The 17,646-nt window shown below is 49.5% G+C and overlaps 1 protein-coding gene across 1 annotated transcript in view; it reads right to left on the minus strand.

Annotated features, from left to right (window-relative positions):
• The window catches only part of dvl3b (dishevelled segment polarity protein 3b), a gene marked incomplete at both ends in the record, with an annotated part of 96,756 nt that overhangs the window by 19,692 nt on the left and 59,418 nt on the right, over positions 1 to 17,646 (minus strand). Inside the window, 4 exons of the mRNA XM_084309729.1 lie at positions 4,741 to 4,810; positions 5,640 to 5,733; positions 7,888 to 8,035; positions 11,702 to 11,768. Coding sequence (XP_084165855.1) covers positions 4,741 to 4,810; positions 5,640 to 5,733; positions 7,888 to 8,035; positions 11,702 to 11,768 — 379 coding nt within the window. The remainder of the gene's footprint in view (positions 1 to 4,740; positions 4,811 to 5,639; positions 5,734 to 7,887; positions 8,036 to 11,701; positions 11,769 to 17,646) is intronic.

The raw sequence follows: 17,646 nt of genomic DNA on the forward strand, positions 1-17,646 counted from the left end.
CTATGGTCAGACTCCATGACCGTGATCACCTGGATCCAGTCCGCCTCCTGTCGGTACAAGGTTTTCGTAGGAGTCCGAGTATCCGAAATCCAAGACCTGGTAGGAGCGGAATGTTGGAGATATGTTGACACCAAGCAGAACCCGGCGGATGTCATCACACGGGGATGTCCCTAGCCGACCTCACCCGTCCTAACCCATACAGTGATGGCCCAGAGTTCCTCAAGCTCCCGGAGGAAAAGTGGCCTACCTCCACACCGCGGGAGGCGAACCAAGACGAGTCAGAAATAAAGAAGTCTATGTTCTGCGGGCTGAGTCAAGCCCCGGCTCCAACGGGCCCGGACCTAAACGACTGTCAAACTCTGGAGAGTGCCCAGAAAAGGACATTCCTATGGCACCACCCGGAGTTCCCCCCACCACAGACCTCGAAGCACCTGCATACCAGGAAGCGGAACTTCTTCTGCTGCAGAGAGCGCAGAGAGACTCTTTCCCAGAGGAAATAGAGTGTCTGATAAGGACAAAGCCAGTCCCCTCAGACAGTCGACTCCTCACCTTAGCCCCAGAGATCGACGCCCAAGGCCTCATCAGGGTGGGTGGTCGGTTGAGACGGGCCCCGGACTTGGCCGAGGATGTTAAGCATCCCATCGTCCTAAGCAGCCGACACAGGATAACAGATCTGATCATTCAGAAATACGACGAGGTGGTGTGCCACGCGGGGGCCGAGCGAGTCTTTGCGGAGATCCGACGGCGCTTCTGGATACTCCAAGGGAGAGAAGCTGTACGCAGATTCCAACGAACTTGCCCGACCTGTCGCAAGTGGAGGGCACAGCCTATTATCCCGAAGATGGCAGACCTGCCTCCCTGCCGCCTCCGACTCGGCGAGCGGGCCTTCCATTCCACGGGCGTGGACTGCTTCGGCCCATTCAACGTCAAGAGAGGAAGAGGAACAGAGAAGAGGTGGGGCATTGTGTATAAAGTTTCCTGCTCAGAACCACAGGAAAACTAGCAGAGTGAGAGAGAAGTAACGTTTGGCGCAGTTGTAGACAGGACGGCAAGGCAACGTATCGTTATAGAGAGCCGCACGGCTAAGTACTTAGATACAACCATAATATTGTCGAGCCATTATTGGCACAGTATAGTGACTTGTGTAAGCGAAGTAACGTGGAGAGACTTATAGTTGAACTCAGCGACGTTCTGAATATAACTATTTATCAAAGACTTCATGCGGGTTAGCCTAGCACCAAGGGCTAACTAGCTATCAACCATGCCAACGGGCGTTTGGACTAATAGCTATTAATCCTGCCATCGGGCGCTAGGAATACAAAGACCGGTCCGTACGAGACCCTCTTTCCCAGCGACGACAGGATTATCCCAACAGTCTGCAGTTTCTCTGGAGCCGGAGCTCTAGAGAGAACCACCGTCTCCAGCCATCATCTTGCTTTTCCCTGTTCTGCGTGCTTCGTCTCAATCCACTCCATTCAGAGCTCCACCGGTTCGGGTACCCGTAGCATAGGAACTATCGTTACCGCGGACATTGTGGCATTGATATTAAAGTATTAAAGGAGAGCTGTGTTAAATAATATGTATGTTTACTATTAACATTAAAACGATGCTTGTTCAACTTGTATCCCTGTCCCCGCGCAGTTAATGGAGTGTCCGCCATTTTGAGTAACTGTACTGTCTGGCCATTCATATATTCTTTAGTAGTGGTTTAATCTAAACAATCTAAATACAGTCAGGGTTGTGTAGCCCCTTAGCTACACTACTGTTAGTATTCCTTTGCTGTAAAAATTGTTTGTGAGCCTCGCCATCACCATGCCTCTTAACGTCCCCCTCTCCTCCATGGGTGATGGTGAAGCTCCTGTGGCAGATCCTGCATTCTACCTTTTGGGGATCATCTGAAACGGATCTCAGCCACGTATACTTCTTGTCCCAGTCTCTGTTATATGAGCAAAGTATTTTTTTTTGCCTCCATTTTCTTGTTTTTCTTAGCTAAACAACTTGTATCAGTAATATTGGTGGTCTTTCTTCTGACTACTGGAGTGACTGACGTCACACACACTGCAGCTGCCTCGGCCTCGGACTGTCTGACAGTGACAGGCAGCGCGACTCGCGAGACTCGAGTCGAGCTGCTCCGCTCGGCTGCGCATTGGTTTGACGTCGCCCGATTTTTTATTTTAAATATAAGAGGGTATTGGAACGAGGCATTAAATTAACAACATTTAAAACATTTTTTAAATAATAATATTTGAATAATAAAAAAATATATATATATATATTTTTTTTATCTTTGAATTGCGGGACATTGTTCTGTTGTAGCGGGACGCGGGACAAACGTCCCAATATCGGGACTGTCCCGCGATTCGTGGCACCCTAGTTCAGGCATCCACTTGCCTACTGCCCCTTTAACAACTTATCCTTGCTAAGTTTCAGTTTCACTTCAATTTAACTTCACGACGAGACTGAATACTAGAGAACAGATGACATGTTACAACAATGGCAGAGGATTATTTGGATTTAAACACAGTGGAGCTCAGATGATCTGTCCGGAAAAGTATGTTTATTTTTTTTATTTGATTGTGCCTGTGAGTCCGGCGGGGGAGAATGTTGATGTGTTTGTTGGCGTGTGTGTGTGCGTGTGTGTGTGTGTGTGTCGGCGACGCGTGTGTGTGTCTTTCCATTGGTTTCATTTGGTTAACGTTATTGGGCGAACAAGAAAACGAAAGAAAACTGTAATGACCCTGCAGCTGTTCCAATGTACCGGTAAATGTGCCTTTCTCCGTGCACTTTCGCCCGCTCTGAACTGAAGTCGAGGACTCGGTGTGCCGCGCGCTGTTCTTGCACGGAACCTCGCGAGTGCCTGCATGTGCGACTGGTGTGTTTGCGCTGTGGGGCGTATTCGTCGTATGGCTGTGCGTACCGCACTGTGACGGCCGTACCATAAATTCGCGGGACAAATACACGTACCGTTACACCCCTAGTAGATACAGTACTGAATTCTGCCATCCGGACACATGAAATCCGGACACATGAAACATGATTATAGAATATAGAATATCAGGCATAAAATGGTTATGCGATTAAAATGCGATTAATTAGATTAATTAACACGACTTTCATCGCCGATGACGTGTTTAGACGTCATTCCTAGCCATGCTCATTCTGCCGAAGACACCGTAACTCGTCTTTGATATCAATAATTCAAAAATCTGTGATCGAAATCATATTTCTCTTCCGGAGACATGAGATGTACTGGTGAGCTCCACTCAACTGTCTAACGGTTCAAGAGCGCCATCCGATCGGCCAAGAGGGAGGGGCGCGCCAAACAGGAAGTGCTCATCCATAATCCGTCCGGGCACTCGCGATCGGTAGCCGGACCCCATCTCAACACACTGGATAATCAATCGCTCGCCCTAACTCAATAAACAACGTTATTTGGACGTATATAGTATTATACAACCTGGAAATGGTTCATCAGGATCAACATCCCATAATCGAAAACTGTCTACTCCACGCTGATCGTCCAACGGCGCGAGGAAGATATGGTAAGATCCAGCGTTATTTTCTAACGTATTCCATATAAACTGCTCTGATGACCATATGACCCACACTAGACGAATGGTATAACGTTGCCCACGGAATTATAAACGCCCCCTCGCCCATCCGGTCAATATCAGATGATACGTAGTAACTTCTAGAACCACGTCCAGTTGAAATTTTTTATCTTGCGCCGATTGCTATCAAACTGTATTTGATCATCAATATAATGCATTTGGAGCTATAAATCAAGTTCTGGAGAAAGCTGCAGAAAACGATAAAAACATACTTATACTTTAGACCATATTTTAGTATGAATATGTGAATGAAAAAGTATATCGTTGCTACACCCTGAACAATGGATATAGGACATTGAATGGGCCATAATAATGGCAATTTAGCAATAGAATTTAAAAAGTTATAGCCCTGCAAAGAAGGGGAACTTCTCCATAGACAAATAGAGCTGGCTAGGGATGGTAAATTATGAATTTAACCCATGGCGATCAAAGTGTTAATTACAAATCCTGTAATTAATTAGATAAAAAAATGTAATCGCCTGACAGCACTAGTTACTATTAATGACTAGAGGTCTCCAGGTCAGACTAGTCCAGTTATTACTAATGCCTACAGGTCCCCAGGCCAGGTCACTAGTCCTGTGCTAATAGGGAGGTGTAGTCTGACGTCACTGGTTGTTCCACCCGTATAGGGATTTATCATTGGGAAAATGGATTTTTTATTTATTTTTTTATTTATCCTTTATTTATACAGGAATGTCCCATTGAGATACAAGATCTCTTCTTCCAGGGAGTCCTGACCAACACGGCACACAACAAGTTTCAACATAAAACAGGGCATTAAACAAAAAACATACAATTAAAATATAAATACAGAAGATTATCGGCTATTGTAACAATTCTGCCGCATGGAAATTGAAAAGCTTTCCATTTTTTCACAAAATGAGTTCCCCTCTATCACTAACATTATTTTAAGACAGACAGACAGACAGGCATAAAGACAGACAGATGTACAGACAGACAGACAGACAGACGTTCAGACAGACAAACATACAGACAGACAGACAGACAGACAGACAGACGTTCAGACAGACAAACATACAGACAGACAGACAGACAGACAGACAGACAGACAGACAGACATAAAGACAGACAGGTGTACAGACAGACAGGAGGACTGCAGTGTACTCACCCATATTTAAGGTGACAGTGATGATGTTCAGAGACATAGTGGAGTCTGTTATACTGCTGAACGAAGAGGACTGTATAGAGAGAGAGAGAGAGGAGAGAGAGAGAGAGAGAGAGAGAGAGAGAGAGAGAGAGAGAGAGAGAGAGAGAGAGAGGGAAGAGAGAGAGAGAGAGAGAGAGAGAGAGACAGAGAGAGAGACAGAGAGAGAGACAGAGACAGAGAGAGACAGAGAGAGAGAGACAGAGACAGAGAGAGAGAGAGAGGAGAGAGAGAGAGAGAGAGAGAGCAGAAGAGAGAGAGAGAGAGAGGAGAGAGAGAGAGAGAGAGAGAGAGAGAGAGACAGAGAGACAGAGAGAGAGGGGGGGAGACAGAGAGAGACAGAGAGAGAGAGGTAGAGGCAGAGAGAGAGAATGAAAAAACAAAGAGACGGAGACAGAACAAGAGAGATAGAGAAGGAGAGGCAGAGAGAGCAATACAAAGAGAGAGGGAGAGAGAACAAACAGATACAAGCTTGTGAAAACACAAATATACAGATATAAGAGGAGCAAATACCACTAGACTAGCTCTGTCTCTGACATGACTGTATAAGATATAAGAGGAGCAAATATCACTAGACTAGCTCTGTCTCTGACCTGACTGTATAAGATATAAGAGGAGCAAATACCACTAGACTAGCTCTGTCTCTGACCTGACTGTATAAGATATAAGAGAAGCAAATATCACTAGACTAGCTCTGTCTCTGACCTGACTGTATAAGATATAAGAGAAGCAAATATCACTAGACTAGCTCTATCTCTGAGCTGACTGCGGGGAACTACACGTGCACACACCTGTGTGTGTCTGTGTGTGTGTGTGTGTGTGTGTGTGTGTGTGTGTGTGTGTGTGTGTGTGTATAGACCTACCCTCTCCATCTGTGTAGCTTTGGGTTTCCTGCGTCTGCGTCGATGGCGTCTAACAAGGCGTGATGAGCTGCTCTGTTCCGTCGAATCGCTCAACCTGAGAGACACACAGCCATGACATACATCACAACCTGAGACACACAGCCATGACATCACAACCTGAGACACACAGCCATGACATCACAACCTGAGACACACACAGCCATGACATCACAACCTGAGACACACAGCCATGACATCACAACTGAGACACACAGCCATGACATCACAACCTGAGACACACAGCCATGACATCACAACCTGAGACACACAGCCATGACATCACAACCGGAGACACACGCCATGACATCACAACCTGAGACACACAGCCATGACATCACAACCTGAGACACACAGCCATGACATCACAGCCTGAGACACACAGCCATGACATCACAACCTGAGACACACAGCCATGACATCACAGCCACCTTCCCTGTCTCACCTGTCCTGTCTCACCTGTCCTGTCTCACCTGTCTCACCTGTCCTGTCTCACCTGTCCTGTTGCCACATCACTTGTTTGTAATTCCACTGAGCTGACAGTTTGGATAAACTGGCCTCAGATCTGTGATGGTTGCCGGAAAAATCTACGGCAGATATTTACCCCTCTCTCTCTCTCTCTTCCTCTCTCTACCTCTCTCTCTCTACCTCTCTCTCTACCTCTCTCTACCTCTCTCTACCTCTCTCTCTCTATCTACTTCTCTCTCTACCCTCTCTACCTCTCTACTCTCTCTCCCTCTCTCTACCTCTCTCTCTACCTCTCTCTCTCTTTACCTCTCTCTACCTCTCTCTCTACCTCTCTCTACCTCTCTATCTACTTCTCTCTCTACTCTCTCTCTACCTCTCTCTACCTCTCTCTACCTCTCTCTCTCTATCCCTCTCTATCTATCTCTCTCTCTACCTCTCTCCTACTCTCTCTACCTCTATCTCTCCCTCTCTCTCTCCCTCTCTCTCTACCTCTCTCTCTACCTCTCTCTCTACCTCTCTACCTCTCTCTCTACCGCTCTCTACCTCTCTATCTACTTCTCTCTCTCTACCTCTCTCTCTACCCTCTCTCTCCCTCTCTCTACTCTCTCTCTCCCTCTCTCTCCTCTCTCTCTACCCTCTCTCTCTCCCTCTCTCTACCCCCTCTCTCTACCGCTCTCTCTCTCTCTCTACCTACCTCTCCTCTCACTCTACCTCTCTCTCTTCCTCTCTCTCTCTACCTACCTCTATCTCTACCTCTTTCTCTTTACATATCTACCTCCCTCTCTACCTCTCTCTCTACCTCTTTCTCTCTACCTCTCTCTCCCTCTCTCTCTCCCTCTCGTCTCTACCCCTCTTTCTCTCTACTCTCTCTCTCTTTCTCTCTCTCTCTCTCTCGTCTCTCCTCTCCTCCTCTCTCCTCTCTCCCTCCCTCTACCTCTCTCTCTACTCTCTCTCTCTCTCTCTCCCTCTCTCCCTCCCTCTACTTCTCTCTCTACCTATCTCTCTCTCTACCTCTCTATCTCTCCCTCTCTCCGTCTCGCTCTCTCCCCTCTCTAAAAGTGTAAAGATCCTGGTCCAGTTGTCACTGTCATGTTGATGACGTCACGGGGGGTGGGGTCATAAGCTTCTATGGTCATAATACAATACACAGTGGCTTCAAGGCGGTCACATGACCTGTCTGAGCCAATCTTAGGCACGTGTGCTGTGCAAAGAGAAGAAAGAGGAAGACAAGTGATTTTGTGGATGTTTCTAGAGCTGAGATGTGAGTGTTGCTTCAAGCATACAGACAGAGAAGCATGGAGTCTATGATGTGTGTGTGTGTGTGTGTGTGTGTGTGTGTGTGTGTGTGTGTGTGTGTGTGTGTGTGTGTGTGTGTGTGTGTGTGTGTGTGTGTGTGTGTGTGTGTGTGTAAGAGAGAGAGAGAGAATATGTGTATCATGTATGTGTGTGTGTGTGTGTGTGTGTGTGTGTGTGTGTGTGTGTGTGTGTGTAAGAGAGAGAATGTGTATGTGTATACATTCATGTGTGTGAGTGTGTGAGAGAGAGAGAGAGAGAGAGAGAGAGAGAGAGAGAGAGAGAGAGAGAGAGAGAGAGAGAGAGGGGAGAGGGGGAGAGAGAGAGAGAGGGAGGGGGAGAGAGAGAGGGAGAGAGAGAGAGAGAGAGAGAGAGAGAGAGAGAGAGGAGAGAGAGAGAGAGAGAGAGAGAGAGAGAGAGAGAGAGAGAATGTGTTGTCCCTCCATCTCACCTGCTGGCCAGGTCGTCCTCCTCAGAGTCACAGAAGCTGGTGGTCTCTAATTCGCTGCTCATCAGAGTTGACGAGCTGTCACAGCCAGGTCCCGCCTTCTGACCCGCCCCCTTGTGCTCCGGATGGGAGTGGCCATTCAGCTTCCCTCCTGCAGGGGGCAGCAACAAACGTGAAGAAATTAGAAACAAAATAATCTATAATAATCTATAAAATAATAAAATAAAGGGAAATTGGGACTGTTCTCATGTGTATAGTCTAACTTTAAATCTCTTTGGCTGTACTGTGTAGATAGGAACTACCTTCTTTTTTTATCTACTTTTTCTCCCCATTTTCTATTTTTCTCCCTTCCCCAATTTTGTATTGGCCAATTCTACCCTCCCCTGTCTCGACCGCTGTTAGGCCATGCCTGCCACTGGCCGGCTGCAATGTGGATCAAGCCTTGCATCACGTGTCCCCTCCAGTACACGAGGAGGCAGCCGTTGCATCTTTTCACCTGAACAGCGCGATCTCTCAGCGGCGAGGGTCTGCGTGGGAGGGACACGCCGCCCCCGTCGCTTCCTGATTCTACTGCGCAGGCGCACCAACCGACCTGTAGGAGTCACTGTCCACAACGTCCGATCCCCACCCACCAGCTTCCCACCCCCTAACACTGCCAATTGTATTAGTATGAACGACCAGCCAAGCTGGTAGCAACGCAGAGAGCTGGGCTCGAACCCAGCATCTCCTGCGTTGGTGGCGAGCGCCTTGCCCACTGTGCCACCTAGCCGCCCAGGAACTACCTTCTCTAGCTTGATCTACTTTTCTATGGAGACACATTTCTATTATTGTATGTATCTATAATCTATAATCATCATATAATCTATAATCTTCATATAATCATCATATAATCATCATATAATCATTATATAATCATTATATAATCTATAATCATCATATAATCTATAATCAACATATAATCATTATATAATCATCATATAATCTATAGTCATCATCTGTTGTGATCATGTTCTTTCACATGAAGGAATCTAGGATGAAGTCACATAACATTCTGGTGAATGAGGCCCCAGGCTTTTATTTTGAAGGTGAAATAATGAAACAAGAAGCTCTATAGGGAGGTGTAGTCGTGACGTCATTGTTGTTTCCGGCCGGTCCACCTCGCTTGAAATTGCAATGTATTTCCAATGGACCCATTTCTAAATCGTCTAGTTTAAAACAAATAAAGCATGGACATTGGCATGGTGTACCTTTCTGTGTGTATTCATCCACAATCTATAGCTCAACATGAAAGAATTTGCAATTAATCGTAAAGGTAGCAAAATAACAACGTTTATGTTTTCGTTCACTGAGGAACTACACTTCTCTCTGGCGCTGCTGACGGCGACAGCACTGAACAACAGACAGGCGTTCTACTGGTAAGTGTAGTTCTTTTTTAACGACAAATTAAACAACCTTATAAGTTATAACTAACTTTATTTCAACCAAAAATGCTTAAAGGGGAGATGAAGCATTGAACAATATGAGCCTAGTTTGTTTGTTGTGTACCTTGGGTAAGACAGGGTCCTATAATCAAATGTGAAATCCTGCTTATTTGTCTGAAAACTCAAATGTAATTTCCCTGTTTTGCCATGGGCGGTGCCATTTTAGATGGTGACGTCACAGTGTTGGTTTGGTCTGGCTCCTGGTTTACACTGCTGGTTAGCTGCCTAGTAAACATGGAGTGTCTTGAAGGTCAGTCAGTAAATGCAACGTTGCCTACCAAACAACGGGACCGCTGTGGTTCTTTTTGTATTGCTCCTGGCTGTTCAAACAAATTTTACCGTGTGAAAGAGAGAGGAAAGTTGGTTCATTTCCACAAACTACCAGTGAAAAAAACAGTGTTGTTGGCACGTTGGCTGGCTGCACTCAAGCGGCGCGATCAGCCTGTTGGACAGGGAATGAAGATCTGCAGCGAACACTTCATTGCCTCGGATTATGTTGTTGATGGTGGGAGGTTTGTCCAGAAGACCACTAATCAGCTGAAGCCCGATGCGGTTCCCTCGGTCTTCGACAGACAGACCGGCCCAAGCAGTTCAACCAGCGTCGCGGAGCATTTAGCGTGCTGGCTACCTAGCTATGGTTCAACCAGCGTCGTGGAGCATTTAGCGTGCTGGCTACCTAGCTACGGTTCAACCAGCGTCACGGAGCATTTAGCATACTGGCTACCTAGCTACGGTTCAACCAGCGTCGCAGAGCATTTAGCATACTGGCTACCTAGCTACGGTTCAACCAGCGTCGCGGAGCATTTAGCATACTGGCTACCTAGCTACGGTTCAACCAGCGTCGCGGAGCATTTAGCATACTGGCTACCTAGCCGGGATTCAAAGCCAACTAGCCGGCTAACCCAGCTCGCTAAATGCTGCATGTAGCTAGTTAGCTGAACCGTAGCTAGGTAGCCAGCTCGCTAAATGCTGCATTAGGCTAGTTAGCTGAACCGTAGCTAGGTAGCCAGTATGCTAAATGCTCTGCGACGCTGGTTGAACCGTAGCTAGGTAGCCAGCACGCTAAATGCTCCGCGCCGCTGGTTGAACTGTCTCGGCCGGTCTGTCTGTCGAAGACCGAGGGAACCGCATCGGGCTTCAGCTGATTAGTGGTCTTCTGGACAAACCAGCCAACGTGCCAACAACACTGTTTTTTTCACTGGTAGTTTGTGGAAATGAACCAACTTTCCTCTCTCTTTCACACGGTAAAATTTGTTTGAACAGCCAGGAGCAATACAAAAAGAACCACCGCAGTCCCGTTGTTTGGTAGGCAACGTTGCATTTACTGACTGACCTTCAAGACACTCCATGTTTACTAGGCAGCTAACCAGCAGTGTAAACCAGGAGCCAGACCAAACCAACACTGTGACGTCAGCAACAAAATGGCGGCGCACATGTTCATAAATGCTACATAAATGGACATAACAAATCGTTTTTTCTTAGAAACGCCTTATTTTTATAATGTGATTTTTTTCTGTGGTTTATCTAAATACTAATTTGATGCTATGACTATGTTTATATCGCTATGCTTCATCTCCCCTTTAAACAATAATGTTAGTGATAGAAGGGAACTCATTTTGTAGACAAATGGAAAGCTTGCCAATGTTCATGAGGCAGAATGATTACAATAGCCGATAATACATTTCCCCAATGATAAATCCCTATACGGGTGGAGCGTGTGGGACACTAAAGTGACGTCAGACTACACCTCCCTCTAACAGCTCATTGGAGATGGCTTGATGCATGTGGGGGTACTGACCTACCCACCCCCGTAAGTCTATCTTCATCTTACCGGCTTTCCTCCGCGGTCTCTCTCTCTCCCTCTCTCTACGTAGAGAGACGACCGACTCTGTCTCTGAGTCCTCCAAGTTGTCCTGACTGCCCCCAGCATTGGCACTGAGAGAGAGAGAGAGAGAGAGAGAGAGAGAGAGAGAGAGAGAGAGAGAGAGAGAGAGAGAGAGAGAGAGAGAGAGAGAGAGAGAGAGCGAGGGTGAGACAGTAAGACAGCTGTACAGTGAGACAGACAGGTTGCCACAGTGATGTGGATGGCACTGTGTGTATGAGTCGTGAGTGGGTCGTAGCTCTTCAGAGTCTCTGTCTCATGTCCAGTAATCAAGGCCAGAACCGTAATAGTGTCCGTCTCGTGTCGGAGGCCTGTCACTAATATTTATTCTCTCGTTTGCGCTTGACCTCTAGTAAACAACAATCGTGAACTGTACCTCAGCCTACAGTCTACCCATATAACACTGTGTCATTGTGAACTGGCAGTGTTCACGGATGGGAAACCGGCGGGGTACGAGTCCTGGTCATTGCAACAGTGACTCCTACTGGTTGGTCGGGGCGTCTGTTCAGCAGCGAGGGGATCTGTGGGAGATGGCGTGAACCTGCATGTATTACGTTTTCCAAGAGATACTCCTAGCCGTCAAGTGAAAAGAAGTGCCTGGCGACTCCACTTGTATCGGAGTCGCCAGACCGACAGTAGGGCAGCATGTGGTGGTCTACACCCTCCCTCCCAACCTAGGATGGCTTAGAGTAGACGACAGAGTACAGCAACTTGCAATGGGCCTGGTCTACAAGATACACTACACCACTAAGATACCCATGTACATGTCGAAATACTTCCTAAAGGTCAGTGAAGTCCATAACCACAACACCAGAGGGAGCTCCACAAATCATGTTCAACCCAGATTCGGCTCAAACAAGGGACTAAACACGTTTCGCAATTATGCCACAACAATGTGGAACGCCCTACCCACAGCCGTAAAGGAATGTGAATCACTACCCTCCTTCAAAACCTACGGGGTGGCTGCAAATGCAATTAGAAACTGGCCCCTGTAAATGTCAAAATCCCCCCCCCACTCCCCCACCCCACCCAACCCCCTCTAATGTACAGTTTCTTCCCCTTCGGATATATATTTTTTTAGGATGTTCTCTCTTTCTTACACAGTACCGTATATTTGCATGTCTTGTATGTCATAAATGTCTTGATGAATTGAAAATGGGGGACCCTTATGTAAACAAGACGAAAGTCTTTTTCTGGTCTTCATCCTCTTAGCAGTTGTTTGTGTTGAGCTGTACTGTATTGTACCCATTCTGCAATCTGTTACTGTAATAAAGTTTTCAATCAATCAATCAATCCCCAGACTGACAGTAGGGCAGCATGTGTTAGTCTATACCCTCCCCAGACCGACAGTAGGGCAGCATGTGATAGTCTACACCCTCCCCAGACCGACAGTAGGGCAGCATGTGGTAGTCTACACCCTCCCCAGACCGACAGTAGGGCAGCATGTGATAGTCTACACCCTCCCCAGACTGACAGTAGGGCAGCATGTGATAGTCTACACCCTCCCCAGACCGACAGTAGGGCAGCATGTGATAGTCTACACCCTCCCCAGACCGACAGTAGGGCAGCATGTGGTAGTCTACACCCTCCCCAGACCGACAGTAGGGCAGCATGTGATAGTCTACACCCTCCCCAGACCGACAGTAGGGCAGCATGTGATAGTCTACACCCTCCCCAGACCGACAGTAGGGCAGCATGTGGTAGTCTACACCCTCCCCAGACCGACAGTAGGGCAGCATGTGATAGTCTACACCCTCCCCAGACCGACAGTAGGGCAGCATGTGATAGTCTACACCCTCCCCAGACCGACAGTAGGGCAGCATGTGGTGGTCTACACCCTCCCTCCCAACCTAGGATGGCTTAGAGTAGACGACAGAGTACAGCAACTTGCAATGGGCCTGGTCTACAAGATACACTACACCACTAAGATACCCATGTACATGTCGAAATACTTCCTAAAGGTCAGTGAAGTCCATAACCACAACACCAGAGGGAGCTCCACAAATCATGTTCAACCCAGATTCGGCTCAAACAAGGGACTAAACACGTTTCGCAATTATGCCACAACAATGTGGAACGCCCTACCCACAGCCGTAAAGGAATGTGAATCACTACCCTCCTTCAAAACCTACGGGGTGGCTGCAAATGCAATTAGAAACTGGCCCCTGTAAATGTCAAAATCCCCCCCCCACTCCCCCACCCCACCCAACCCCCTCTAATGTACAGTTTCTTCCCCTTCGGATATATATTTTTTTAGGATGTTCTCTCTTTCTTACACAGTACCGTATATTTGCATGTCTTGTATGTCATAAATGTCTTGATGAATTGAAAATGGGGGACCCTTATGTAAACAAGACGAAAGTCTTTTTCTGGTCTTCATCCTCTTAGCAGTTGTTTGTGTTGAGCTGTACTGTATTGTACCCATTCTGCAATCTGTTACTGTAATAAAGTTTTCAATCAATCAATCAATCCCCAGACTGACAGTAGGGCAGCATGTGTTAGTCTATACCCTCCCCAGACCGACAGTAGGGCAGCATGTGATAGTCTACACCCTCCCCAGACCGACAGTAGGGCAGCATGTGGTAGTCTACACCCTCCCCAGACCGACAGTAGGGCAGCATGTGATAGTCTACACCCTCCCCAGACTGACAGTAGGGCAGCATGTGATAGTCTACACCCTCCCCAGACCGACAGTAGGGCAGCATGTGATAGTCTACACCCTCCCCAGACCGACAGTAGGGCAGCATGTGGTAGTCTACACCCTCCCCAGACCGACAGTAGGGCAGCATGTGATAGTCTACACCCTCCCCAGACCGACAGTAGGGCAGCATGTGATAGTCTACACCCTCCCCAGACCGACAGTAGGGCAGCATGTGATAGTCTACACCCTCCCCAGACTGACAGTAGGGCAGCATGTGATAGTCTACACCCTCCCCAGACCGACAGTAGGGCAGCATGTGATAGTCTACAGTACACCCTCCCCAGACTGACAGTAGGGCAGCATGTGATAGTCTACACCCTTCCCAGACCGTCAGTAGGGCAGCATGTGATAGTCTACACCCTCCCCAGACAGACAGTAGGGCAGCATGTGATAGTCTACACCCTCCCCAGACCGACAGTAGGGCAGCATGTGGTAGTCTACACCCTCCCCAGACCGACAGTAGGGCAGCATATGGTAGTCTACACCCTCCCCAGACCGACAGTAGGGCAGCATGTGGTAGTCTACACCCTTCCCAGACTGACAGTAGGGCAGCATATGGTAGTCTATACCCTCCCCAGACCGACAGTAGGGCAGCATGTGGTAGTCTACACCCTCCCCAGACCGACAGTAGGGCAGCATGTGGTAGTCTACACCCTCCCCAGACCGACAGTAGGGCAGCATGTGGTAGTCTACACCCTCCCCAGACCGACAGTAGGGCAGCATATGGTAGTCTACACCCTCCCCAGACCGACAGTAGGGCAGCATGTGGTAGTCTACACCCTCCCCAGACTGACAGTAGGGCAGCATGTGATAGTCTACACCCTCCCCAGACCGACAGTAGGGCAGCATGTGATAGTCTACACCCTCCCCAGACTGACAGTAGGGCAGCATGTGATAGTCTACACCCTCCCCAGACCGACAGTAGGGCAGCATGTGATAGTCTACACCCTCCCCAGACCGACAGTAGGGCAGCATGTGGTAGTCTACACCCTCCCCAGACCGACAGTAGGGCAGCATGTGATAGTCTACACCCTCCCCAGACCGACAGTAGGGCAGCATGTGATAGTCTACACCCTCCCCAGACCGACAGTAGGGCAGCATGTGATAGTCTACACCCTCCCCAGACTGACAGTAGGGCAGCATGTGATAGTCTACACCCTCCCCAGACCGACAGTAGGGCAGCATGTGATAGTCTACAGTACACCCTCCCCAGACTGACAGTAGGGCAGCATGTGATAGTCTACACCCTTCCCAGACCGTCAGTAGGGCAGCATGTGATAGTCTACACCCTCCCCAGACAGACAGTAGGGCAGCATGTGATAGTCTACACCCTCCCCAGACCGACAGTAGGGCAGCATGTGGTAGTCTACACCCTCCCCAGACCGACAGTAGGGCAGCATATGGTAGTCTACACCCTCCCCAGACCGACAGTAGGGCAGCATGTGGTAGTCTACACCCTTCCCAGACTGACAGTAGGGCAGCATATGGTAGTCTATACCCTCCCCAGACCGACAGTAGGGCAGCATGTGGTAGTCTACACCCTCCCCAGACCGACAGTAGGGCAGCATGTGGTAGTCTACACCCTCCCCAGACCGACAGTAGGGCAGCATGTGGTAGTCTACACCCTCCCCAGACCGACAGTAGGGCAGCATATGGTAGTCTACACCCTCCCCAGACTGACAGTAGGGCAGCATGTGGTAGTCTACACCCTTCCCAGACTGACAGTAGGGCAGCATATGGTAGTCTATACCCTCCCCAGACCAACAGTAGGGCAGCATGTGGTAGTCTACACCCTCCCCAGACCGACAGTAGGGCAGCATGTGGTAGTCTACACCCTCCCCAGACCGACAGTAGGGCAGCATGTGGTAGTCTACACCCCCCCAGACAGTAGGGCAGCATGTGGTAGTCTACACCCTCCCCAGACCGACAGCAGGGCAGCATGTGGTAGTCTACACCCTCCCCAGACCGACAGCAGGGCAGCATGTGGTAGTCTACCCCCCCCCCAGACCGACAGTAGGGCAGCATGTGGTAGTCTACACCCTCCCCAGACCGACAGTAGGGCAGCATGTGGTAGTCTACACCCTCACCAGACCCACAGTAGGGCAGCATGTGGTAGTCTACACCCTCCCCAGACCGACAGCAGGGCAGCATGTGGTAGTCTACCCCCCCCCCCAGACCGACAGTAGGGCAGCATGTGGTAGTCTACACCCTCCCCAGACCGACAGTAGGGCAGCATGTGGTAGTCTACACCCTCCCCAGACCGACAGCAGGGCAGCATGTGGTAGTCTACCCCCCCCCCCCAGACCGACAGTAGGGCAGCATGTGGTAGTCTACACCCTCCCCAGACCGACAGTAGGGCAGCATGTGGTAGTCTACACCCTCCACAGACCGACAGTAGGGCAGCATGTGGTAGTCTACACCCTCACCAGACCCACAGTAGGGCAGCATGTGGTAGTCTACACCCTCCCCAGACCGACAGTAGGGCAGCATGTGGTAGTCTACACCCTCCCCAGACTGACAGTAGGGCAGCATGTGGTAGTCTACACCCTCCCCAGACCGACAGTAGGGCAGCATGTGGTAGTCTACACCCTCCCCAGACCGACAGTAGGGCAGCATGTGGTAGTCTACACCCCCCCCAGACCGACAGTACAGCAGCATGTGGTAGTCTACACCCTCCCCAGACCGACAGTAGGGCAGCATGTGGTAGTCTACACCCTCCCCATACCGACAGTAGGGCAGCATGTGGTAGTCTACACCCTCCCCAGACCGACAGTAGGGCAGCATGTGGTAGTCTACACCCTCCCCAGACCGACAGTACGGCAGCATGTGGTAGTCTACACCCTCCCCAGACCGACAGTAGGGCAGCATGTGGTAGTCTACACCCTCCCCAGACCGACAGTAGGGCAGCATGTGGTAGTCTACACCCTCCCCAGACCGACACTAGGGCAGCATGTGGTAGTCTACCCCCCCACCCCCCCAGACCGACAGTAGGGCAGCATGTGGTAGTCTACACCCCCCCAGACAGTAGGGCAGCATGTGGTAGTCTACACCCTCCCCAGACCGACAGCAGGGCAGCATGTGGTAGTCTACACCCTCCCCAGACAGACAGCAGGGCAGCATGTGGTAGTCTACACCCTCACCAGACCGACAGTAGGGCAGCATGTGGTAGTCTACCCCACCCCCCCAGACCGACAGTAGGGCAGCATGTGGTAGTCTACACCCTCCCCAGACCGACAGTAGGGCAGCATGTGGTAGTCTACACCCTCCACAGACCGACAGTAGGGCAGCATGTGGTAGTCTACACCCTCACCAGACCCACAGTAGGGCAGCATGTGGTAGTCTACACCCTCCCCAGACCGACAGCAGGGCAGCATGTGGTAGTCTACACCCTCCCCAGACCGACAGTAGGGCAGCATGTGATAGTCTACACCCTCCCCAGACCGACAGTAGGGCAGCATGTGATAGTCTACACCCTCCCCAGACCGTCAGTAGGGCAGCATGTGGTAGTCTACAGCCTCCCCAGACCGACAGTAGGGCAGCATGTGGTAGTCTACACCCTCCCCAGACTGTCAGTAGGGCAGCATGTGGTAGTCTACAGCCTCCCCAGACCGTCAGTAGGGCAGCATGTGGTAGTCTACAGCCTCCCCAGACCGACAGTAGGGCAGCATGTGATAGTCTACACCCTCCCCAGACCGACA

This window comes from Notolepis coatsorum (genome assembly GCF_963971535.1).
Source record: "Notolepis coatsorum genome assembly, chromosome: 1".
In the NCBI taxonomy this organism is placed as follows: Eukaryota; Metazoa; Chordata; class Actinopteri; order Aulopiformes; family Paralepididae; genus Notolepis; species Notolepis coatsorum.